The 27,450-nt window shown below is 43.7% G+C and overlaps 1 protein-coding gene across 7 annotated transcripts in view; it reads left to right on the top strand.

Annotated features, from left to right (window-relative positions):
* BEND7 (BEN domain containing 7) overlaps positions 1-27,450 on the top strand; it is an 86,216-nt gene that overhangs the window by 46,954 nt on the left and 11,812 nt on the right. For all 7 annotated transcript variants that reach the window (XM_065921139.1, XM_065921133.1, XM_065921138.1 and 4 more), the window contains 2 exons: positions 1,278-1,503; positions 23,668-23,787. In XM_065921139.1, coding sequence (XP_065777211.1) covers positions 1,278-1,503; positions 23,668-23,787 — 346 coding nt within the window. The remainder of the gene's footprint in view (positions 1-1,277; positions 1,504-23,667; positions 23,788-27,450) is intronic.

Below are 27,450 nucleotides of genomic sequence, written 5' to 3'. Positions count from 1 at the left end.
TTATTTAGTGCCTACTGTGTTCCAGGCCCTGGAGACATAAAGCCTGAGTTCTAGGCATCAGGAAGGGCCACAATCTAATCAGTAATTATAATATAGTATAATAAATACAATCAGATAAATATGAACATCCTCGATAGTCCAGTGGCTAAGACTCCACACTTCAAATGCAGGGGGCCTAGGTTCGATCCCTGGTAAGGGAACTAGATCCCACATGCTACAACTAAAAAAATGATTGTGACTACTGCAATGAAGATTGAAGACCCTGAGTGCCACAACTAAGACCCGGCACAGTCAAATAAATGAATGGATAAATAATTTTTTTTTTCTTAAAACAGATAGCAGTGACAAAGAGTGCATAGCTGCCTCCTTGGGAAAGAAGGAGCTAAGAAAGGCTTTGAAAAGGAAATGATATGAGTGGGTTGAAAGATGAAAGGATGAGTTGTAAACATCCATGGCATATACATAGAGAATGTGTTATCAGTGTCTGAGCTTATATGGTAGAGTTGATGTTGAAAGGCCCCTTATCAGTCTTCTGACCCAGTATCCCCCAAGCCAGGAAATCTCCAGCAGGAAGCACTGGTACTAGTACACTGGTCTCCCGATGATGCTCTGGAATAGAGCTTCAGATTTCCCTCCCCAAAGCAGGGGTCAGGGCACCTGCTCAGGATTTTTGTTTATTTTATACACTAGTTAACATAAGTTTTCCTTGGAGGGAAAAATAATAGTTCCACAGCTAAAAACCACTGGCCTAGTACAAACAGCATGAGACCTTTGGGGTAGCCCCATGTCCATAGGCAAATGAGATCAAATTATTTAAGGCAGGAGAAAGTGATCTGTAAACTGTAATGCAATTGAATACCTCTAAATTATTTTTTTAAGTCATTTTTGTTATGATCTCTTTGGCCCTGAGTTCCTTCCTTTAAAAGTGAAGACATTTCACCCAGAAGTCTCAAGTCCCCTGGGTAGCTCTAGACTTAAATGCTTTGGAAATTATCCAGCTTTCTCTTAACTCTTTCTGAGGACGAGAATGCTTTTTCAGTGTACTCCTTTGCACTGTTTTTGATGAGACTTAATACTGGAATTAGAGCATCTTGTTGGTGAATTACAACTAGTCACTGGTTTTGTAAATTGCAAACACTGGCACGCAAAGCTGAGGCTATGTGGTTTTCACGATATATGGCCATTGCAAGAGCTGGTGATGTTTTTTGTTGCACATATGCCCAACGTTGGTAACTTCAAATCTTGCTTTTAATGACATATTTATGTTCTTTTGGTAGCCAGAAGTGCAACTTGCTGAAGGCTTCGATGTGTTTATGCCTAAATCTCAGCTGGACTCTATATTGTCAAACTACACTCGCTCAGGAAGCCTTCTGTTTAGAAAACTGGTGTGTGCATTTTTTGATGACAAGACTTTGGCTAACTCCTTACCCAATGGGAAGAGGAAAAGAGGACTCAATGACAACCGGAAAGGACTAGACCAAAATATTGTGGGTGCAATAAAAGGTTGGTCTGCCTCATTTCATTTTAAGGGGGTCTTTGTTAAGCTTTGCCTTCATTCCATAAAGATGCAGCTGAAACTGTAGTCAATGAACTAGAGGTGAATTTAACTTGCTGTTGGACATCTGCCCACCGGCATGGCTTTTGGGTATGAGCTCCTTAACCCTCCGTCCCAAATACCACTAGAACTTGCTGTTTCAAGGTGATGTTAACTTGTTAAAATCAGAATTTAAAAGCCAGTCTGATCTGCTGCAGAACCAAAATGAAATCATTCCTTAATTAACTTTGAAAATGAAAGTATGTTTTCCTCTCAATCATTTCACACTAAGAACTTCCTCAACATAGGATTTCTACTTAGATTTTTTAGTTGTCAGAAGGAATACAGCTGTGATGCTCTTTTGAAAGAAAGTAAAACAGTTCTCTCCAAAGTTGAGAAGTTGCTTTACCAGCTGACTGCTTCTAAAGACACCCTTAAGTGGAAGTGAACCCACTGTGAAGCCAAACCCTACTCTGCTCCCTGGGGTTTTGTGATGTGGAGTCATGCCAATTACATGTAGACAAGACCCTGTGTCTCCCCATGCACACCTGTGAAGGTGTGTCTGAATCTCACTGCGTTAGGATAGCCAAGTGCATGCATACATGGATCTTCATTTAAGTCCAGTTCCACATCCTAGATGTATTTTTTAATTTAACTTTTCCTGTTCCTTAATGTTAACATGTCTTTATTTAGGATTCTGATAAATGTAATTTTAGGTAATAGAAGTATTTCGATGTGACTTTCAGGAAGAATGTCAATGAATTGGCAAATTTAAAATACAGCTGCCATGAACATGAAATTTGGGGTCAAGCCTTAGTTCCTCTAGAATCACTGACTGGAATGTTCCTCCCTGGCTGTGGACTGGGACTGGCATCCAGAAAGCACCCCCAGCCTTCTACCTCTTGGTCCCCGAAAAATGAGTCAATGAGCGTAATAGCACTTAGAGTATACTTGGAAACCCATGACTGACTTTTGAAAATAATGCAATTTTTAAATGGAGCTAGCAAGTACCAGGCAACCTTTGTTCATAGCCAGAAGGACATGAGCCTTCATTAGCACAAAATTTCTTATTCTCCAACAGTTTTTTCACTTAAAGTGACAGTTGAGTTGTAGTAAATAAGCTACAGAGATATCATAATCGGTGCCACTTCTGAAAAGAATGATTCAGCCTGAAGCGACACTGAAAACAAGATTACAGAATTTGAAAAATAGCCAGTGATGTAACTAGGACTTGCTGAAGTGAAGAAGGGTCCTGTTTGGATTTAATATGGCTGTGGCTTGTGGAAACATGAAGGTCAAGGCTGATGATGCTTTTCATGATGAAGCTCTTAAACATGCTGCAATGTAGCCAGGAATTGTTTTAATTTTCTTTTTTTTTCCCAGGGCAGTATATTAACAGTATGAAAATGTTTGGAAATTAGAGGATCATAAAAGACCACATCTCATTTTAATGACAGTAGAAGAGTTACCCTAATCATAGATGATAACGAAATATATCATTATAAGTAGACCGATACGGGTTTTATTCTACCATTTTCCGTTTAGACTGGCCATGATACCATAGTCTGAGAAAGTATATTGCTAACAGAAGTAGACAACACGCCTTAATCTTCTTCACATCTCTCCTCTTTAGCTAGAAATAAAAATGGCAATGAGCCCTCTTCAAACCCTAGTGCATCATAGAGCAGCTTATTCAAACCAAGAAGAACTTTAATTTTCCATACTCTTTTTTTGTTGAATTAAACCTGGCATTAAAAATTCTTTTAGGACAACAAACACAGTAACTTTAAAATAGACGGAAATCCACCCATAAGACACCAACAACCTAAGTCAACAGATATTGTATGTTCGCTTGTTTGCTTCCAGTGTTGATTCATAGAAACATTTTTATCTTTATTTCTTTTCCTTCTTACAAAAATAACACATGCTTGTTAAAAAAAGAAATCCAAACCATGAAAAAACAGAGAAAGCTGAAAGGCTTCCATCATCCCACTCTGCAGAGGGTCTGTGTGCATTCCTATAATCTTCGTTAAAACTATGAATGAGGTGTCAGCTTTGTCTCTCTAACGAGAACATTCTGTTCATACTGATCAGCCAGCATTTTTACCTGATTTTTCTAACGATTTCTTACAAGCAACTTGAGGACAAGCTTTGTCATCCTGTTTTTTTATTGCCTGTTGCACCTCACTGAGAGCTCTACACCCAGTCGGGCTTCCATAAATACATGCGGGGTGAATGAATAGATGTAGGTTTTTGTTTTTCATGCCAACTTTGCCTTAATTTATTGATATAGTGGGCCTAGTACTAAACATCCATCCTCAGGGCTTCTCACACCTAATTTGGAACAGCTGACATCAGATGTTGCTGTAAATTGTTACTTGTTAATAAAGTGCCAATGAAACCAAAAATATGGAAACAAAAATTGAATGTAAATTTGAATACACTTCTTTTAATTCCCTAATTTTCCTCTTTTCATATCATACTTTGACTCACTAAAAATTTATTGATGCACATACTACAATATAAAGTGATTTTTGGAAGTAGTTATTAACTGAAGTTCTTTTTTTTGTTTTGTCTTGTTTTGGTTATCACTGTGCTGTGTGACTTGCAGCATCTTAGTTCCCTGACCAGGGATTGAACCCAGATCCCTGGCACTATAAGCACAGTCCTAACCACTGGACCACCAGGGGATTCCCAAAGTTCTTTTTAAAAAAAAAAGAAGAGAGAGAAAATAACAAAATAACATGCATACGTGAAAGAGACCCAAGAAATCTAAGCAACTCTTAATTTAAGGTCTTACAGAATAATTATACTCAGTTTTTCTTGCTATTATTAGAGCTAAAAAGAAATTAATTTCCCCAACCAAGTCTTTTGAATCTGAGTAATCTGGCAAAGTAATAAAATGGTTTCTTTCTTTATAATTATGGCAAGACTACTCATACTTTGAAAATATTTTGCAAATATTAAGTGTTCTGTCTTTCTTCCTCTGTCCTTTATGGGACAGTGCACCAATACTATATTAATTTGCAGAGTTTGACAACTTGGGGATATACAAAGACTGGTCAGTTTTATAAAACCTTCAAAGTAAAAACAATAGTGGGACTGGATTTTGTTTCTAAGTGATAAGGTTGGTTAAGAATGGGAACAAAGATGAAGGAAAACCTGTAAAATGCTTATAGATAGGAACAGAAATGTACTGAAAAAGCAGTTTATTGTAGGATTGTTAACATAGCTCTTTGTAGTGATAATTAATATTCCCCATAGTATAGTATCTTGAAAATAAAATATAAACCTCTTTATAGAGATCATGCTTTCAATGTAATCTCATCTGTCTTATGGTAGCTAACACTTATTGGTAATTCATTAAAAATTCATTTATAGCTGTGACCCAAGGTGTTGATGATGGAAGGATCCTTAATTAGAAACATCCACCTGGGCACTTGGAATTTAACTCTGGGAAGAAGCAACTTAGGATCTTATTAAGTGGAGTCTTGGGTTTTGGTGCTGAGGAGAGTTTAGTATCCTAGATTTAATTTGGAAATGCTCTTACAGCCAGGATGCAGCATTGAGGTCAGGACCTAGGCAGACCGTCCTCCCTTCATGCTTTACCTGCCAGAGACCACCTAGTTCTTGATGTCTCATGCCAGAAGACCATGCAGGGTGACTAGTGAGAGTTATATCAGATATTGACATAATCACTCATCTCTGAACGCTCTACAGAAAGTATAGTTGCAGTAAAGCCGTTTTTAGAACCTAGGTTATGATTTTTAATTCAGCTTCATAGTAATTAGTTGAGTTTTATTATTGAGTTGGCCCAAAAGTTTGTTTTTGTTTTCCATGGTCTTAAGTAAAAACCTGAATGAACTTTTGGGCCAACCCAGTACTATCCAACAAACTAGATTCTTGAATCCTCTTGCATTCAGAGCAAATTATGTCTGCTTGTCAAGTGCAAGAACCACTCTACTGCCCTTCGCTCACTCCATGCAATACACGATGCAGCACAAATTTCAATGCTGCTCTTTGGGGGCATCTAGGCTACTGACCTGCTGGTATGGCCCACAGGGATCGGCACGTCCCCAGGAGTGCCTTGGGTGGTGGTGTTTCTGACACTTCATGAGACCCACCCTTTCATAGGCTCTGCTAAACAGACCACCAAAACCTCTCCTTTTCTTCCAACAACTGAAGAGACATCCAGGGTCTGAATTTGTCATTTTGTTTTTTTGAACTTTTTGGCTGTGCCTCTTGGCAAGAGGGATCTTAGTTCCCCGACCAGGGATCGAACCTGCACCCCCTGCGGTGGAGGCACAGAGTCTTAACCACCGGACTACCAGAGAAGTGCCTGCCATTTTAGAACTCCTTTATTCTCCAGTTTTATTGTATATCATCACTCATTTCCTTGGATTTATCCCCCAAAAGTGAATAGCTGTTTTCTATCTGGTCTCTAATAGACTTTAATATGTTTGGGGGTGGAATCTACATCTGACTTCTTAGTCATTTCTCTCTCTTTTTTTAAAAATAATTTTATTTATTTATTTATTTTTGGCTGTGCTGGGTCTTTGTTGCTGTGAGGATTTTCTCAAGTTGCTGCTAGTGGGGGATACTCTTCATTGCAATGCGTGGGCTTCTCGTTGTCATGGCTTCTCTTGTTGCAGTACAAGATCCATGGGCTCTAGAGCACATGGGCTCAGCAGTTGCAGCTCTCGGGCTAGAGCAGAGACTCCAGTTGTGGTGCACGGGCTTAGTTGCTCCACAGCATGTGGGATCTTCCTGGAACAGGGATCAAACCTGTGTCTCCTGCATTGGCAGGCAGATTCTTCACCACTGAGCCACCTGGGAAGCCCTTCCTTATTTCTTGATGGGAACTTCTTTGTGTTCTGAGAGCTCTCTTCAAGAACAAGGCTGAAACATCCGCTTGCATTTATGGGAGAGGAAGCTGAGGCTGTGAGAAGTTGAGTAAACTTAAAGGAAACAGCTAGTAAGTGGGAAAACCAAGATTGAACCCCAGGTCTCTCTCCAAAGCCATTACTTTGTTTCTTAGATGAGGACTCTCTGAAAAGAAAGAAAGGTATCTCAACTTAAAATTTTTAATCTTAAAATGTAGCATTTTGGATTCTTTATAAATTCCACTGGGAAGGTGACCATGCTAATGATTTGAAATGACTGGTCAGTTGTGTTATTCAGGTATTCCTGTGGTATTCAGGATGAATTTCTAGATAAGCTTAGCTCTCCGTCAGTTTATTTCCTGGTTTCTAGGGCAGATCTTCCTTTGAGGACACTAAGAATCAGTCCCATTGACAGTAGGGAGGAAAATAGAAGTATGATCCTTTCCCTAGGGAAAGAAGACACTTGCAGTACATAGAACCACGGAGAAAGAGCATGCACGTCCCACTGCACATGCAACTTTCAACACTGTCTATAAATTTAGTTCTAGGTGAAGTGTTTGCCCATTGGAGCCAATCGATGAATGCTTTCATTCAAAAATCCTTTTAGTTTCCATGTTACAACGTTGGAAGTCACAATGTGACTTGCCTGCTCTTTCTCTGTGGTTCTTGTGGTTCTATGTACTGGAAGTGTTCATGTTAATGTTTGGCAGAAACCAACATAATTCTGTAAAGTATAAACATAATTTATCCTTCAATTAAAAAGTAAATTACTTTAAAAAAGAATCCTTTTAGAAGATGACTAACCATTGTGAACAGGGAAGCCTGGCATGCTGCAGTCCATGGGGTTGCAAAGAGTTGGACATGACTGAGTGACTGAACTGAACTGAACCACTTGTGAATTGATCTGTTCATCGGTTTATGTATCAGATCAGCTTAAAACAGGACAGGACTGCATAATATATGATGACAAACTCCAAGAGATTATTTAACAACATCACATTCATAACTTGTCTGTGACCACTACCTAGTTGTTGTTATTGGCATTCTCCCTCTTTTTATGGAGGCCCAGCAACACATGGGTGATGTTGAACCTTGATCATTCTGCACCTAGAACCCTATATGTTCAACCCTTGCCATAGCTGGTCTTGTATTTCAAGGTGCATCAGAATTACCACAGGTATTGGTTCAAAATTCAGATTTCTGGGTCCCCTCCTGGAGACTGATTCAGTAGGTAGAGGGCAGTCCAGGAATCTGGATTTTGAACAAGCAGCTGCCGATGACTGATGGTGAGTGTTTTCAGACTGCCCCCTTGGCACAGCTTCCCTGATGACTCAGATGGAAAAGAGTCTACTTGCAATGTGGGAGACCCAGGTCCCATCCCTGGGTTGGGAAGATCCCCTGGAAAAGAAAATGCAACCCACTCCAGTATTCTTGCCTGGAAACCCCTGTGAACGGAGGAGCCTGGCGGGCTACAGTCCATGGGGTCGCAGAGAGTTGGACGCAGCTGAGTGACTCACACACACACACTTGGCAGAGCAGCGCCACCCCAACTCGGGTTGTGATGACTGGTTCCAGGGAGACTCCATCTGGCCTGGGCTGCCTGGCCCTCCTGCACATGTCCATCCCCCTCTGTTGCTAAGAGTGCCTCTTTTCTGAAGCCTGCCCTGTGTCTCTCCTGGAGCAAATGACAAGATAACCTGTGTCCACAGCTCTCATCGTTAGACTGTCTGGGGCTTAACCTGATTTTTTTCCTGTCATCTGACACAAGGGTTCTGGTTTCAGACATACCCTCAGTGCCTCCCCAGGACTGGAGTGATGAACTGCCTCGTTTCCCAAAGTGGAAAAAGGGCATAGCCAGACTCAGCCGGAGCCTGGTGTGTGGATCAATAAACACATGTGTAATATGCTGGGAGGCTCTATTGTCACTACACAGAAGGTCATCTCTGTTCTTGGCAAGCATTATGCCCAGACTCCTCCTCAGTGACATATCTGGAGCACTTTGCCACCAACTTCCACACCAAACAGCATCACACAAAAGACGTGGTCTTGGCCGCTTTTCTGATTCCAGTTAAGTCACAAGAACACCTAAACATTTGCAGTATTTTCATTGACCTCACAAACTTAGAAATCATCAGCAGGCAAAATATTTCTGTTAACAACACTCAGGCTTATTACTGACCCACTGAGAGCTGGGAACAGGGGCCCCGACCTTCAGGGTGTGCGGTCCCGCAGAGCGACAGACCTGTAAATGGTGAGCCGAACCCAGCACCATCTCCAAGGCAAGACGGGATGAACGTCAAGTGCCCATTATTGATGGAGTGATTGCAAAGCCCGGTTAAGAGAAGGGCTCACGGAACAGGTGACGTTGGAACTCAGTGTCCTAGATGCAAAGAGAATGGAAAAGGTTAACTTACAGAGTAAGATTAATGAAGCTTCAACACAGTAAGACATTGGGTGAAAGCCTTTCGCCTGCAGAACAGTTTAAAGTCTATTCTAAGCATAAAGCCTTGAATCCTCGCCAACCTGTTTACCTTCGAGTGTTTAACTTCATGAATATAAATGCCAAATGCCATGGATGCAAACATAGTTTACCCTCAGGGGTTTTCCACCTGGGCTGTGCTTTTTATTTTTTTAAAGTATTAAGTCTTTATCGAATTTGTTACCATATTGCTTCTGTTTTTTATGTTTTGGTTTTTTGGCCTGGAGGCGTGTGGAATCTTAGCTCCCCAGCTAAGTGGGAGGGATCGAACCTGCACCCCCTGCATTGGGAGGCGAAGTCTTAACCACTGAACTGCCAGGGAAGTCCCTGGGACTGTGATTCTTAAAGTTGCTTCTTAAAGCTGCCTCAGCACCATCTCAGACTTAATGAGCCAGAAAACTTGGGATTGGGGCCATAAGGAGTGGCCAGATTGTCGCTCGTTTGACACTGGTCATCTGTAAGCTCAGAAAAGGAACCTCCTCCCCTTCCTCAAAGGGACAAGTCCATCTGCATAAGGAGCAAGGGACACATGGAAACGTTTGTTGAGAAGGACGTTGTGGCTTTTGTTGATGTCTTCATTCCATCTCATCACAGACGGGACCCTCCATGGATTGACTTGCAGGGACTCAGTTGTAAGTCCCGGGTACTGAATTCTCACCCAGCCTGCCTTTCAGCACCACAGCTGGGGCTGAAGTAAACAGCCTCCTGTCAAAGAGATGGCTTTCTGTCGCACAGGCAGGGCCACCACAGCACAACTGTGCATTTTGTGATGTTACAGGCACCCTTCCCAGGGTGGACTTTGTCAACTTGTTTATCTCTTATGACAGTTTTCTGGCAGATGCTAGTCATATGTCCCAAGGGAGAGGTACCTTCCTAATTTCTAGCCCCGGCACAGTATGACATGGCCTAGCCACAGCCCTGGACAGAAGAAGCAGTATTTTCTGCTTAGCCCACCTCACTATTCTTTAAATCCCTGAATTGGGCGGCTAATCTGAAATGCTCATCAGCATCTTCAGGTAATGCCACGTCTGTTTTCTGTTGCATTGCCAAGAAGCAGAATTGGATAATGAGTCCCAAACTAGTCAAATTACATTCCTCGTTGCTTTTCTCCTGGACCTATCGTTGGTGCTAGTGATCTGGCAATTATTTTAATTCATTTCCATGAAGAGTTATTGACTGTCTCCTGCAAGAGACTCAGCAGACTTCTGAGAGACTCGGAAATTGACATTCGCTTGGACAGCTGCCCCACAGATGTCTATGCAGTGATCGTGGGATATTTGCTGTCACTGTGGTACCAGGGACTGGTGGTCAGCTCACAAAAAACCTAGGATACATGTCAGTTTCCATTAAGAAAATGCCTCAAAATCCATGGGCCTTTATTTAAAATTGAACTGAAAGCTGTCCTGGATTATGGGTGCCTGGAAGACATCTCCATATAACAGCAAGCCTGGCTGCAGCTGTCTTAGAAGAGGGAGACACTGCCTCTTGGAATTAGTTGGGTTTTCACACTGCCTCTCCCTTTAGTCAAGTCTCTGTTTCGCTGACTGTGTTTCTAGGATCCTCTTTCTTCCTTCTGGCACTTCTTTTGATTATGATACTTCTCCATCATCAGCTCCTGGTATTTCTCAGAACCATAGTGTCCCCTTGTCAACCCTTTGCCTTTGATCACAGAGCCCATCTAGCAGGCCTTATGTTACATACAAGAGTCCCAACACCGCTCCATCACCACCCGTCCCACATGGAAGCAGCTTAGCCATCTACAACTAAGTAGGGGAAAATCTTAATTGGAAATGTGAATGGAAGCCAGGTGCAAAAGGAGACAGGTGACAGCAGGAACCAAGGCATGCAGGCCATCCAACCTAACCACTACAAGATGTGGGGACCTGTGCTGGCCTCTTTCTAGAGTCAGGGTTGGTCCTTCTTACCCACACGTGCATCACCTGAAAGGTGGCTTGGGCCTTACACTAACATTCCCTGGCAGGAATGTTTTGTTTTTTTTTTTTTTTTTGGCTGTACAACTTGGCATGCAGGATCTTAGTTCCCCGACCAGGCATCAAACCCACAATCCCTGCAGTGGAAGCACAGAGTCTTAACCACTGGACCACCAGACACACCATTATTGACAGCAGCATCAGCATTCTCCTGCTTTTCAAGTTTGAAAGCTCAGACATCATGAATGCCATTTTTTCCTTTCTGCCACTGATCACTGGGTCTGATCAGGACCCAGTCCCATCAGTGCTTTCTGTCCTTTCTCTCTCATTGACTGGTCTCAGCTTCTCTGACACCATCCTAGTCCAGCTGTCTATCACTTTGACCCCAAAGTTCTGCAGAAACACTTCTTAAATATACTTCCTACCCCTCACTCTTCATCTAGGTTGTGCTAACAGTATACTAACAGCCACTTGTAAGGTAAGAGTCCATGGCATTTTTCCTACCTCCTCTTTGCCTGTTAAATCAAGTGCAAACTCTGGCCTTTCCCCAGACTCCCCAGAGCTTAACCACTTTTCCCCCAGGCTCCCAACTGGTGAACCAGCCCAGCACTGACACTGTTCCTTAAACATCACTTGCTTGTCTCAGACTTTGAGCCTCGCCATGTTCCCCAGGCTATGATGCTCTTCTCCCTTTGTAGGCAAATCCTGCCCATTCTTCTTAGTCCAGCCCAGGTCTCATTACCTTGACTGTGAGGCTCTCTCCTGGTGCCTGAGCCTCCATCGATTTTTCCTTTCTCTAAACTCCTATAGCACACGTGTTACCTTTATACAGCTTAGCTGTACATCCTAACCCTTAGCTTTGCTACTCATGGTTTAGGTGGAGGATGGCTCTATCATTTATTGCCCAAATTGGAACCCTTTGAGAGTGAACATGGTGCTGTTAATCACACTGGGTAAACAGGCATTTTGAGCTCTCCAGTGAAAATCAGCATTTTTGGTCATCCTCCTTGTGGTTGGACATCTTATCTTCCCAAGACTGTGAGCGCCTAGAGGGCAAATCTTACATGGGGAATATTTGCTTTGCATGTTTCTTGGCATGTGAAATGCAGTTAATGATCAATAAATGCAGGAAGGAAGGAAAGATGGATGGAGGGAATCAGGCAGTCAGTTCATCATCACTGAAAAAGCTGGTGTCTTAAAAATCAAAACTACTCTACCCCACATGAATCCAAAGTAAGCACACAACTTCTCTATGACCAGTTGGAAGAGAGCCACTGAAGTTAGAGAAGGCAGAATTATAAGTTTGAAGATAGAAGAAACAACAGTAACAGACAAATCAGGTGGTATAGAGGAGTTGAGGATGGTATAAATCTTGTCAGTCAAAACCATCAAAGCGATCCTGAATATAAAACCTAATTTGTATTCTGTGGAGGCTCTGAAAGCATGAATTATCATTATATATCAAAGAGCAGCCACCACAGTATGCAATATAGGCAGTGTACTTTTTCCCACTTTCATTCACACCAGAAAGTAATCATCTCCAAAAGTAAAGTGTAATAATTTCCTCATGGGATTTTGATTTTAAATAAACTCCCAACTTGAATCCCAAAGCAAGCTAAATGTGCCATTTTCTGTCTTTTACCATCTCAAGACTTCCTGATAATGTCAGTATACTTATCCATCCCTGTGTTTCCTTAGCATCCGTCATCACGGCACCTCAGTGGCTCAAAAAGAGAGTACTGAAAGATTGAGAACTTCCTCTTGTCAATCTCAACATAGCTCCCAAATTTCCTTAAGCTGATCTCAATTAGAAGGGAGTTGTTCACCATTAAGAAAGAAGAAGAAATAGAACCCCAGCTCCGAGGCATCAGCCCTGTCCTAACACCCAGCATCTTCACTGCCATGCTCACTTGCAGCATCAGTCACGGGCGGATGGAGGCAGGGATGGGGTGAATGTGTTGCTCTGCTGACCTAATCCCCATGGGCGAGACCTCAGCACCCCGTCTGCTCTCACAGCTCATCATTCTTGTCCTTCCCATCTCGGCCGTCTCTGAATTTTGGTGGTGGTGAGGGACAGAATGGTCCTTGAGCTTCCCAAGTATGTCATCACTCGTTCTGGTCCTGTGACTATTAACTGGCTAGTGGGCACACTCAGGACCTCATGGAATGACTTCGAAAGTTCACAAGCCAAGAATCCTAGCTTTAAAAACCAAGAGGAAAACTCAGCACTTTCCCCTCATTTGTTTCTATGAAGAACAGATACACATAGAAGCAATGCTTAGCTACTCAGCGGACGTGTGATTTATGCCACTGCCCAACTATTTGAGCTGATGATTCCCGAGATTTTAAATTTCATTTCACCCAAGCCTCTCAGTTTCTGACCTATGAAGTAAAGGAGTTATATTGTTTCTAGGATGCCTTCCAAGCAGAATTTCATCTATGATCTTGAAACATTTCTCTTTACCAAAAAAGGGGGGTACATAGTGAAACACCATTAGGTCAAAGTTTGCTATTAACCAGACCTTAATGTTTAGCAGATACAATTCATCCCCTTGAAACACACAGCACAGTAAGTGAACATGTGGCCATGTGCTGCACCACAAGCCAAAGGAAAGTGTTACACTTCTCACTAGTTGTGTCATAGATGAGCCCTACTGAGGGGTTCCTCATGTGTGTGTGCGTGCACATGCTCAGTCATGTCCAACTCTTTAGGACCCCAAGGACTATAGCCCACAGGCTCCTCTGTCCATGGGATTTTTCAGGCAAGAATATTGGAGTGGGTTACCATTTCCTCCTCCAGGGGATCTTCCTGACCCAGGGGTGGAAACCACGTCTCTGGCATCTCCTGCATTGCAGGAAGGTTCTTTACTGCTGAGCAACCAGGGAAGCCCTTGAGGACTTCCTTAGATAAAAGTAAATTAAAATTAAATTTGTTTAAAGTAAGACACCACTAGAGGCACTTCCTCTTAGACATAGACACCACTGTAGCCAAAGCCAAATTTTTAAAAAAGAGACAAGGGATCTAGTTCTTTTCCTCTAGACTCTTCTCTGGCCTCTGATCTTTGAGAATCGCTATGATTCCCCAAGACTGTTCAAACCTCCAAGTCCCACCAGTTTGGGGACAGTGAAAGGAGCATCGTGGGATGTAGAATTACTCCTGACTGCCATGTAAGGTCTTGAGACACTACCCTCTCCTGAAAAAAAAAAAAAAAAAAATGTGTGACTTGGCTAATTTTTCAACTTGCTTCCAATTCAGAAATTCTGTGGTTCAGTGCTGCTAAGTCGCTTCAGCTTTGCCCGACTCTGCCACCCCATGGACTGTGGCCCACCAGGCTCCTCTGCCCATGGCATTCTCCAGGCAAGAATACTGGAGTGGGTTGCCATTTCCTTCTCCAGGGGATCTTCCTGACCCAGGGATCAAACCCGTGTCTCTTGGCAGGCAGGTTCTTTACTACTCGAGCCACCTTCAGTAAATTTATCCAAATTCTCATAATTAAAGAATATGTCCAGAAATCGGTTTTATGGCTATCCAGAGTCTTCTTCATTACAACAACCACCTAGAAGTTCCCGCCCCGTGGAAGGGTCAGCACCGAGGACAAAGTATTCCATGGTCGTTGAGGTCAGCTATGACTCTGCTGAGCCAGCAGGCTCCTACATATGCAGTTCAGTATGATATTCTGATCTCATCAGTAAACACATTATTGTTTGCATGACTGCTTTAACTTTCCTCCTAACCTGAAGACTTCACATTTAGGTGTATTTGTTGATATACTTACGCTCACTCTTGTTAAATCAAACCTCAGATGAACTCGGGGACTCGGTGTCTTTCAAGACTGATGACTATTTACTGAAGAATTCTTCCTTCAGTTCTTTTGAGTTAAGTCACAGACCTGAAAAAAAGAGTTTCTCTGATTTATTCTTCCACCAGCCATGCACTTATGCTGCCTGTCATGTGCCAGCCACTAACAAGAGAGCTGTGATCTCTGCGCTTGTCGATAATCCAGACAATCACTAAATGGTATGATTTAAAAACTACTGGTTAACCAACTCAGGGAGGCCCTTCCTGAGAAAGTCACACTCAGCTGAGACCTGCAGGATGATGGATTCCTGCCTTCACCTGTTATTTCTAGCAGGCAAATCACCCAGACCTCTCCTGGGTCTCTTTTATTTATATTTTGGCCATGCTGCATAACGTGCAGGATCTTAGTTCACTGACCAGGGATCGAACTCATGTCCCCTGTGGTGGAAACTCAGAGTCTTAATCACTGAACCACCAGAGAAGTCCCTGCTGGCTCTCTTTTACAGAAAGCTTCTGGTGCTCATTGCAAGAGAGTGTGTGTAAGGCATGATCTTGAGACCCTTCAGCACTGGTATTTCCACAGCCTCATCCTAGGAGACGTTGTCTGATCTGTTCATAGACTGATCTACAAACAGCGTTTGTCCGAATTAGCAGTAAGTAGTCTTGAGGTCAAAAGTGGAAATAATACATTCCTCTTCATCTTGAATGTGTTGAAGATATTTTCCAAGATTCCTGTTCTCTCTGTCTTACCACCGAGATCGAAAACAGATGTTAGACTTACTTCATACCCCACCCTCGCTCCTTAATTTTTTAAGAATCAAAATGTTCCTCCACCAGACTCTCTTGCTCTTTCTCCCTCCTGTTCCAGAGTATCGTGAAGTTGGTATGAATCTTCCCCATTCATTTTTTTCATCTTTACTGCTCACGTATGTATCCATTCATCACATTTACTACTTTGCGAATTTGTGAGTGTACATACATGGCTTCATACCGTAATTTTTTGCAAGTTTGTGTCTTTTTTTCCTCAAATTGATCCTTATCGGTACATTATAAATCTAGTTTATTCCTTTAACTGCTCACCGCTGTATAAATAAGCACTTTCTTTCCCCAGACTTCTGTTCATAGACAGTTACGTTGGTCCTCCTTGCTCTTGATTTTCTGTGGAAGGCGGCGTGCGGCAGGCAGTGGAACTAAGTCTCAGGGTAGAAGTGTTGTCATCACCACTAAGATTTGTCCAACAGCTCTCTAATGCCAACAGTATGGTTTAGACATCCCCCCGCAATGGATCCAAAATCCCATTTTTCCTTATTTTCACTGACATCTGGTGTTAACAGATTTGACTTTTGTCAGTCTGATGGGTCTCAAGTAATACCTCAGGGGTGGGTTCCCTGATAAGTAATGAGGTTGAGCATCATTTCATATTTATTACTCTTTGGTTATTTGCCTGTGAACATCCATCCTTTTCCTGTGTTTCCCATCAGGTTGTTGGTTCCTTATTGACTTACATGAATTCTTTCCTCTGTTTCAGGTGTTGAAAATATTTTTTCTTATTTTCCAACTTGTAGAAACTTCTGACGTTTATCATACCAGAGTTTAGAATTAGCAGTCAGATGGATTACTTTATGCCTAGTGCATTTCTTGTGCCCTTTTTAAGAAGTCCTCCCTGCCCTGATTATGTAATGATATTCTTTTTTTTTTTTCCCAACAAAGTTTTCAAGTTTTCTCTTTCATATTCAAGTCTTTTATCCATCTGGAATTTACCTTTGCTATAAAATTTGAGGGAGGGATTGAATGTGTTTTTTTTTCCTATGGGTCGTCAGTTATTTTAACACCATACTCTTTTTTTTTTTAATGTGAATTGTAATCCACCTCTGTCATAAACTAATCGCCCCCTTTCCATGTTTACATTTGGTCTTTTATCTGCCTCTGAGCCAGTACTACACAGTTTTCATTAGTTTGGCATTGCTGTAATTCTTAATATCCTGCAGGTCCTGTCCTCTTTTTCCCCCCTCCCCCTTCCTGTTCTTTCCTCCCACATTCTGTTTCTTCACCCTCAGGTACAGCCTTAGGTCATTCTTTGAATGCGGGTCTGTGTGGCATAGTCTTTCCATCTTTGTTCTGCATATGTCTTATTTCATCCTTGCTATGCACCCAAGCTACCCGAGGCTGTGTCCCGCCCCGTTCCTTACCAAGGCCACCTGGGCCCCTTGATCTGGAGGGGGAGGCCTGATCCCGCAGACCCGGGGAGGGGTCTCCCACCCCATGGCAGCCATGCCTCTGTCTTGTGTGGGCGAAAGTACCACCAGCGTTCACAGCTGTCACATGTAAGCATTACCTCAGCTATAGGTTCGTTCCTATGGAGAATTCAACCACTGTTCTTTTCCAGAATCTGTGTGCTCATTGTTGTTCAATCGCTAAGTCATATCCAACTCTTTGCAACCCTATGGACTGCAGCATGCCAGGCTTCCCTGTCCTTCACTATTTCCTGGAGCTTGCTGAAACTCATGTCCATTGATTCAGTGATACCATCCAACCATGTCATCCTCTACCACCCCCTTCTCCTGCCCTCAATCTTTCCAAGCGTTAGGATCTTTTCCAATGAGTCGGCTCTTCACATCAGATGGCCAAAGTACTGGAGCTTCAGCTTTAGCATCAGTCCTTCCAATGGATACTCAGGATTGTTTTCCTTTAGTATTGACTGATTTGATCTCCTTGCTGTCCAAGAGACTCTCAAGAGTCTTCTTCAGCTCCGGTTTGAAAGCGTCAGTTCTTCGGTGCTCAGCCTTCTTTATGGTCCAACTCTCACATTCATACATGACTACTGGAAAAACCATAGCTTTGACTAGACAGACCTTTGTCAGCAAAGAGATGTCTCTGCTTTTTAATACATTGTCTATGTTTGTCACAACTTTTCTTCCAAGGAACAAGTGTCTTTTAATTTCATGACTGCCTTAAAAATTAAATAACTTATATGGAAAATAATCCCTATTAGCTGTGCCACCTTGCACCAGTTATTTAACCTGCCTGAACTTTCAGCTTGTCATCACAAAAGAAATAGGATCACAATACCTGTGCCACCAGGCTCCTGCCAAGCTTAAATGAGACAGATGGTGCTCAGCACATGAGGAGTTTCAAATCATAGCTTGGAAAGAGGCAAAGGAAAGAGGGACTGGTTGGTTGTGGGCTGGGGTGCTGGCTGACCTATCCTCACTTAGGTGGGTGGATGTGGGCGCAAGCAGCCTGCAGGGAAACCTAGTCGGCTTGTCCGGCTCTCCTCTGGGGCTGGTCCCAAGCTTCCTCCCCACATCCCCAGGACCCTGCTGCGGACAGCTGTCTTTCTCACCCTCAGTCCCCAGCCTCTCACAAGGTCCAGGAGTTTAGCAGATCTAACGAGGACTCCACTTTCAGTTCTGATTGATGTAAACCTTGATTTCTGCTCGTTTTTCTGATCAGAAGTTTACACCAGGTCTGCCAATCAGAAGTAGGCTCTCAGGGCTGCCTGAAGTTATTCATGGTGAATTTCATGGTGAAATGAAAGCTCCCCCAAGCCTTCTCCTGCTTCATTGCATTGTCTGTGTGATCCAGGGGCTTTCTTTCAACATCTGTACCGTGCCCTGCTTTTCCCAGTGCAGAGAGCCAGAAAAACCTACATGGAGAGCCCTCTAGAACAAGGGTCCCCAACCTCTGGGATCTAATGCCTGATGATCTGAGCTGATGTAATAATAGAAAGGACATGCCCCAAAATGTAAAGTACTTGAATCATCCCAAAACCATGCCCCCGCCCCCACCGGGTCCATGGAAAAATTGTCTTCCAAGAAACTGGTCCCTGGTGCCAAGAAGTTTGGGGACCACTGCTGTAGAAACTATCACATGAACAGACAGCTGTTTGGGGAACATGGCAGATCCGACCTGTTCCCCCGTCACATCCAGACACGCGCCACACCACTGTGTTCACTGGTAATGACATCAGATGCCGGGTTCCCAGGGAAGGATCTGCTTAGCCACCACTAGCTTATTCATTATTGATGCACAATTAAAGGGCAGGGTTTGAATGAATGCAGGCATCTGAGAAAAGTCCTTATTTGCGTACAGATCAAATTGAACCTTTGTCATTTCCCTGGCGACTTCATGCGTCTTTGTGCCTTGGGACCTCAGATGATGTTAAGCAGAGTAGATGCTTCCACAGTTGTATTCAGTTTAATGGTTGGCCTTAATCCACTTGTTCAGATAATTTGGACTTGTGTAAAATCATCCCTTGCTTCCCCTTAATATATTAAACTAGGAGAGAAGGGAAATTTCTTTTCAGGACCTATCGCATTCTAAGGATAAATGCAAATTGTTCTCCTCTGATTCTTAATGACCCACTATTAACATAGTAGGAAGCCCAACGCATTACTGCAATACCTCTTTTCACATCATTACTCCTAGTGAAACTGTTAGCAGGGTAATAGCTTGACCTTTAGCTATAGATTCAGATAGCAAAAATATGTTCTGCTTACCCAATACCTATCCACATAGCATATGGAATGTTTTCAGATCAATCCAACCACAAACCTTTGGCCCCTTTCTCAGGCCTCATCTACCCATGTCACAAGGAATAGGATTTCGTCCTCTGTACGTAGATTCTAGTTAAAAGTTTCTTTTAAGTTTGGGTGTAAGCCAGAAACAAGAACATCAGTAATATGCTCAGTGGAAATAATTGTTTGTAGATGTATTTTTTTCCTGAAAGCCTAATGCTTTGCCTTCAGAGTTCTCAGACGAAGACCCAGGAGGCAGAGAGTTCCCTGGTCTCTCGTGATTGAAAGCAGATAAGCTTTTGCTGAAAGGAGAAAAAAATAGCCAGCAATTGTTGCCTTTTGAACACGCAGCAGAATACTTGAGCTCAGGATGAGATTAGAAAGATCCCCTTGGATGCCACCCACACAGTAGGGGACCTTCCCCTATACTCCTGAACTTGCTCGTTGACACATGCGTCTGCCAGGAATCACTTCGATGTTGGCATAATCCAAATCTATTTGGTTTATTTCAAATCTTTACTTCCTAATCTGGGCTAATTTGGATGCATGCATTTCCCAGTCTAGGAAGAGAGGGGTTGCCATGGAAATTAATTACATAAATAACATTACAAGGAAGGAGGGAGATGTTTACCTGTAAGATGGTACACTCAATCATTTTGTGGTACAATTTTCTTATAAACTAATAGGGTGCCAAATACAGGTACTTTTTTCTAGTCGTTCAAACAGGATTTCAAGAACCTTTCTGCAGCTCTGATTAAGAAGTGTCACAATAAGAAATGTCATTGTGGATATTTGACTATAATAAAACCTGGTTACTTTAAATATATGCCATTAAGACTTTCTGCTAATTCAGATAGGCCTTGCTCCTCCAATTGGCCTAAATGTCTGAGCTGTTGTATTTACTTCCGTCAGAAACAAAAGCAGAAAGTATGTTTGTTTATCCTTCAGACGTTCATGGGGCTCTTAGTTGGGGGCACTGCAGTAGGTGCTTTTAGGGAGATAAGACGTAGGCCCCTGAAGTTGTCTACAGTCTGGCAGAGGAGACTCGCAGGCAGCCCCACCCCCAGGATGTTGTCCCCTCTGCCTCTCTCCTGGTGGAGCCTGCTTACTTGCATGGCCCATGCATCCTTTGGTGGGCAGCCTGTTGATGTTTTCCCTGGACCTTAATTCTGCCTCCTCCTCCTCTCTGTTGGGAGTTGGGATACAGACTTTACATCAGCACCACTCCGCATCATCCTCTCTCCCCCAGGTCCTGCTGGCATCTGGGAAAACCTCACCATTCACATGACCGCCTAGAGCTAGAGTGTCCAGACCTCGTCCACACTGACTCTCAACCTCCGCTTCAGCCCTACACCGCTGACCGCACGTCCTGCTACCCTTTCTCCCTGGCACTTCCTTGCCAACCCCACTGAGATTTCCATTCCCTGGTCTCTTAGATCGTCCCAAGTCTGAACCATTTTCTGGCTTCACTTGCTTCCTAGATTTGGGTGGAAAGGAAAATGGGTGAAGGAAGCAGTAATTCATTCTGGGGGAGGGGAGCAGGCATCTTCACCAACATCTTCAATGCTGTCCTTTATATCCTGTACCTTTGCCAAAACCAGCCAGCAAATTCATAAGCCTAGACCAGCCTTCTCATCCGCCATCTCCTCTCCGGACGAGGAGCTGCCAAGTGCCCTGGAGAAAACGCCTGCCCTGCAGTTGCCACCACAAGCACGTGGCCCTCCTGCTCAGCACCCTGCATCCTCACTGCCTTACAATTCCAGATGTTCCCGCACTCTCCCCGCCCCCCACTGCCAGGTCCAGTGAGGCCTCAGGGGTGGTGGTGACCACCTCTGACCACTTCTAAATCCACCCCTGTCTTCCCCTTCTCTGGGTTCAGAGGAGGAAGTTTTCCTCCCGATTCTGGTCGAGGGTCACCCCTATCTCTCCAGGATCCCAGCCCCCAGTTTCTCTGGTATATGGTTCCTCTGATTGTTCCCTCCTTCCCTCTGGATTCTACCCCCTCCAACGGTGCTGCCTGCCTTCCCCCGCCCCAGCCTCCCTCCTCCTCTTCTTCCCTGCTGCCAAAAACCTGGTGTTTGGAGAATGCTCTCTCTGGTCACCCTTCCCACGTCCTTGCCAGCTGCCAGGGACCCTCTCCACACCTCCTTCCTGGCTCTTCTGCACCGGGGACTGTGGGTCTCTCCCCTATAATGTATTCACACACTCCCTCCTGCACCAGACCATGCTTCCCAGCTGCTCCCTGGGCCCTATGCCTTAGCCTCCCTCAGACCCCAGGGGTTCCTGCTGTTCTGTGCTTGCCCAGCCCTCTGTTGAAAGCTTCTCCCTGCCCACTGTGTTTTCTCTTGTCATTTTAACAACCACACACGTTTGTGCCCTTGAAGTCTACATCTTGGGCAGAGACCCCTTCCCTGAACTACAGGCATCTGTGTTGAAACAACTGCCAGCCGTCCCCCATGGGAGCTCCACAGATGCCCCAAACTCAGCGTATCCCAAACCGTGCCTGATGCATCTGGCCCATCCCCTCACAATCCCTCCTCCTGGATTTACAAGTCATGTGAGTCTCCAGAAATGCCAGTTCCCCATCTGTTCCATCATCCCTTCTGTCTTCACTAGCGCCACCCCGACTCTATGACTATGCACATTCCTCAAAGGCATCCGTGCTCCCCCACACACATAGCTACCCGTCCCGGGCAGCCCTGCATCTCCTCCTGCACAACTGGATTGTTGATGTGTGTACACTCCCCACCCCCCACCCTACCCCACCCCTGCATCCACGGACTTTGCACCTGCAAGTTCAACCAGCTGCCAATAGAAATATTTGGGAAAAAATTCCAGAAAGTTCCAAACAAAACAAGCTTGCCAAGTGCAGGCACCTATATACATAGTATTTGCATTGTATTAAGTATTCTAAATCATCCCTGAGATGATTTAAAGTATATGGGAAGGTGTGCATGGGTGATATGCATATAATACACATGGTACATATGGGACTTAAGCATCCATGGAGTTTGGCACCCGTGGGGGTCCTGAAACCCATCCCCCACAGATTCCAGACTGTTTATGACTTTTTTCACTTCTTTCACATTACTGTTTACTTAGGATAAATTTATAGACGTAGGATTACCAATCCAGAGGAATAACAGTTTTATGTCCCTTGTCATATACAGCCATCTTATTTCCCAAAAGGGTCTTGCCAGATTAAGCCAACAGTCAAACTTGCATGTACCAGGTGCACACAATTTTATCAATATTAGTATTATCTTAATCGCTTAGCTAATTTAGTAGGTATAAAGTGTGTTTTGCAACTTAGGGGCTTACACGTTACTTGAATGTTTTCCGTATTGTTTTTTGCTAAGTCTACTTTGTCCATTTACCCGTGGAGGCTTGAAGTTACGCTTTTATTTGGGATGAACTCTTCCTTTGGTGGTGGAAGCTAGTGCCACTAGCTCTGCTCATTCAAATGAAAATTTTATTTTTTATTCAACAGAAATTGTTCACAGTTAGTTGAATCTGACAACATTTTCCTCTGTCCTTTCTTTTTAAAAGAAACCTTTAAAACATTAAAATGATCACTATTTTAAACATCAAAGAGGCAATGTGACATGACCGCGTGGCAGGCCTTGACCTCAAGGGGAGCAGGTTGAAAAGTGCTCGGGAATGCAGCATGAAGCCGAAGTGCAAGCCCCAGCGCCCTGTGCACCGTCACACGCTGTGCGGCTTTGCTCAGATAATTGTCCTGCTCCCTTGTGTCCTGGCACACAACTCCCAGAGCTTCCTTTGTGCTTCCAGGGAGCTCTTCTCTAGGAGCTGTTAGTTCAGGATGCAAGAAGTTGACTCAAAATAGGATTGGAGCTTTCACTAAGACCCAACTGCATTGATCCACTGAGCGCTGGTCCAGTTAGCGGGAATCACCATGAGAACATCATCTCTCTGTGTAATTTTCCATTTGATTTGTTTTTTCATGTGGACCGTTTCTAAAGTCTTTATTGAATCTGTTACAATATTGCTTCTGTTTTGTGTTTTGGTTTTTTGGTCTCAAGGCGTGTGGGGTCTTAGCTCCCTGACCAGGGATCGAACCTATACTTCCTGCATTGGAAGTCTTAACCACTGAACCGCCAGGGAAGTCCCCTCCATGTGATTTTGAGTTAACAACAGAAAAGTGAAATACGTTAATACACTTGCAGAATTCTGTCATGGGGCCAATGGACCCCCTAGGAAGCATTTTCTCTGCCCATAAGACAATACACTTGGACGTGGAGCAATCAGAAAAACCAGTTTCAGTAGAACTACTAGCATTTCTAGCCAGTTTCATTTGGAAGCACAGGATATGGTGTGCAGGATGGGCCCTGCCAAGCTCCATCTTCACCAAAAGAATGTCATATGGATTTGGAGAATAGCCACTGCAGAACTGATATCTTTTAGAAATATGCTTCCCCCCGCCCCTTCTTGTGGGTATGATCCTATTTCAAATCTGCATTTTCTTTTTTCAAATGTTTAACAATATTTCACATTTTCTTTCAGTCTTCACAGAAAAATATTGCACTGCTAATCACGTGGATAAACTTCCTGGCCCAAGAGACTGGGTTCAGATTCTGCAGGATCAAATCAAACTGGCAAGAAGAAGGTTAAAAAGAGGCTCAGGTATGAATAAGCTGCAAGAAAATAATTGCAGAAGCCCTCAACTGAATTCTTAGATGTTGCAAAATACAGTTACTTACTCTCGGATACTTCATTGTCTTTTGAAGGAGAAGCTTTATATAATGTGCCTTGGTTTTGTGTTTTAAAATCTTATTCAAATGATTTTGAAATTCACCTTAAGATTAAATAGTGACAATTGCATCAGGTCATTTACTTTAAATAGCACAAATGAAAAAGATTGCTAATCTCATTGGTAGTCTTGTGTTTGAAACAAGGTCTTTCTTTTGTGATCTGCTTCTATTACCTATTGGTTTTTATTTGTTTGGATCTGCATGACTTTATAAAAAGTACTAGTTGCTTAAGGTTAAAAAAATGAAATAACAGTAATCATCCATGTGAAATAGAAAGGACTTTTTAAGTAAACTATTCATTTACCTTTTTTTTTTTTTTTTCAATCTGGACTTGGCAATTCTGGGATAATTCTTCTAGGAAAAATGAACACTGGTTGCATTTGCCCGTTTAGATTTGGGCATCTGAATTCTCAGTCTCCCCAAAGTAGCAGTGGGACAGTTTACCAGTGAAGAATCCCTTTGGAGTCAGTTTTCTGCCATTATGTAGTTATTATTTTAAAAACAAAACAAAGCATAATTCCTAATCAAATCTTAGGACCCCTGGCCTTCTAAGGGCTTTCTGTGCCTCTGTGGCTGTGATGTGAGAGTTTGGCGGACAGATTTTATTTATTTTTATTGAAATATAGCTGATTTGCAATGCTGTGCCCATCTCTGCTGTAGAGAGTGACTCAGCTCTAACTCATACGGACATTCTTTTCTTATATTCTTTTCCATTATCGTTTACCACGGGATATTGAACATAGTTCCCTGTGCTTACAGTAGGCCCTTGTTGTGTGTCCATTCTGAGTATAATAATTTGCACCTACCAACCCCAAACTCCCAGTCCACCCCTCCCCTCCCCCTTTCGCTCTGGCAACCAGAAGCTTATTCTCTAAGTCTGTTTCTCTCTCATGGGTGGGCTCATTTGTGCCATATTTTAGGTTCCACATATGAGTGATATCATGTGGCATTTCTCCCTCTGACTTACTTCACTTAGTATGATCATCTCTAGTTGCATCTATGTTGCTGCAAATGGCATTATTTCATTTTTTTATGGCCGAGTAATATTCCATGGCATATATGTACCACATCTTCTTTTTCCGTTCATCTGGGGCGACAGATTTTAGATGCTGGAATGTCATACTTTGGGATTTAACAGAGGTCTGGAGGCCCATGAGAACAGTAGTACAAACTCAGGAGACTCTCTGTAACACAGCCTCTTGGAATTCTCACCATGAGTAGAAGTAACTGTGACCAAGCGTCCTGAGGAGCCCAGTTACCAGCCCTTGGAAGGAGAGCTCTGGGCTCAGGCTCAGAGTGCCTTTGACAAGACACAGAGCACAGAGGGACCACGTGGTTTTTCGGTGTGAAAAAGCTTATAGTCGGACTTCCCTGGTAGCACAGTGAGTAAGAATCCACCTGCCAATGCAAGGGACACGAGTTCAATCCCTGGTCCGAGAAGATTCCACATGCCACGGAGCAGCTAAGCCTGTGCACCACAACTAGTGAAATCTTTACACCTGGAGCCTGTGCTCTGCCATAAAAAACCACCACAGTGAGAAGCCCTCGCACCGAAACAGAGAATAGCGCCTGCTGTCCGCAACTAGAGAAAGCCCATCAGCAGCAACAAAGACCCAACACAGCCAAAAATAAATAATAATTAAAAAAAGAAACCCTTACGGGTCTATAAAAGTAGCCAGCAGGACTCAACTTCTAGATGAGTTTTCTATTAAAAAATCTTCCCTTCCTTCTTCTTTACCCTTCTGGCTTCTTCTTACACTTAACTGATTCTCTTTTTATAAAGAGCAGTGGACTACTAATTTAACTGGTAAACAAATGGATTATCGCTTTAGGTAACAAGTCACAGAGAAGTCAGTAGATCCAGTTCCCAGGACTCATGTCTGCTCTTCGCCAGCTCTGGCCCTCAGACAAGTCACTAGGTCCTTCTCCTCCTTGGGTCTCCATCACTGAGGGGACAAGAAGTACAGCCAGTCTCAGCGCTGTCCTGAGGCTCCTGACGTGTGCTATACAGGAATGCCTATCAGCGAAGTTAGCGTACCTCTCAGAAGAGGTCTGTCTTTGGGCACAGCCGTGCTTGGCAGTGTGGGGGTCACTGGGGCAGCCACAGTTGCATCCTCAGTCAGGAGACCCACCGGCCTGCTATGCCAGGGCGGCTGTTTTGCTCCTATGGTCCAGGCGTGATTATCAGTGACGCTCCTTTCGCTCTCAAAGGTTTTCAGGCTTGGACAGTAAGTCATGCCCTCACCCTCCTCTTTTCTGCCTCCTGCATCCCCAAATCACCAGCAATAAACACAGCACAGTGCGGTCCAGAGGACACACTGCCCTCCTAGCTCTGGCCTGCCCTTTACAATCTCCTGGCAACCTGGACCAATGTCTCAACCTCTCTGAGCCTCGGGTTCTCCATTTATATAATGAGGCTGATACCTTCCATGGGGTGTTTTCAGAATTAAAATTAGATAAAGTATTGCCACTGATGGAGAGCAGAAATATAATAATGCTCAAAAGATGCCCACGACCTTATTCTCCTTCCCTTTGCCAACTCAAAACAAAACAAAGTGACTCCTTTTTCCTTGCACATCTTAAAAGCACTTCTGTGTCTTTCTCCTGGCATCATTGGTCAGATTTCTTCCCAAAGGGTCTCGGTTCCCAGAGTTCGCCTCCCCATCCCAGTTCACTTTATTTACTTCTTACTGGAGGATAATTGCTTTACAATGTTGTGTTAGTTTCTGCGGACAACGTCGTGAATCAGTTATATGTACATGTATACATAATCCCCTCCCTCTCATCCGACCCCTCTAGGTCATCACAGATCACTGGTTGAGCTCCCCATGCTATGTAGCAGCTTAGGATCCATTGCATTTTGCTCCCTGACTTCACTCCTCTGCAGGACCGTTTGCCATGTTCACATTGGATCATCAGATTTCACTTGTTTATATTAACAGTAGAACTTGACCTCCATACTGATTTTTACCCTGTCGAATCTCCTTCTTGACATGCTCTTCCCCCAGGTTCTGTGATTTCATTCTGTTCCTCTTCCAGATTCCCCCTCAGTGTCTGGGGTCTCCTTCTCTGCCTCTTTCACTTCTGCCTGTCTTCTCTGTCCTGCATCCTCCCTGGTGATGTCCACTGACCCATGGTCCCCAGCGAGCGGCTCCAAGCTTGGCCATATCCTGAGACCCGAGTCTTCGTTCCCTCTGCTAATGGGGTCTGTTCATGCCCCGCCCTGGATTAAATACATCTGACTTCCTGTCAGCCTCCAAATAAAATCCCTGCTAAATGCCCCTCTCAGCACAGCATCCATGGTTATTCACCGTCTAGCGCCAGCCTTATCGCCTGCCATCAGCTTCTGCCCCCTGAAGCCACATCAGCCCCCTCCCTGGTCTGAAATAGGCTGGCACCCTCACACCCACTTTCTCTCTGCCTGGAAAACATGCAGCATCTCAAAGGTTACTTCCTCCCGGAGGCCTCACGGGCAGCCCAGGCACTGATCTTCTGCCACTGGAATAGTGACAGGGACACACCTGTCTCCTCCACG

The sequence above is a fragment of the Muntiacus reevesi genome, chromosome 2, assembly GCF_963930625.1.
Source record: "Muntiacus reevesi chromosome 2, mMunRee1.1, whole genome shotgun sequence".
Lineage (NCBI taxonomy): Eukaryota > Metazoa > Chordata > Mammalia > Artiodactyla > Cervidae > Muntiacus > Muntiacus reevesi.
The sequence above is the reverse complement of the archived record's forward strand: the minus strand, read 5'-3'. Positions and strand labels throughout refer to the sequence as shown.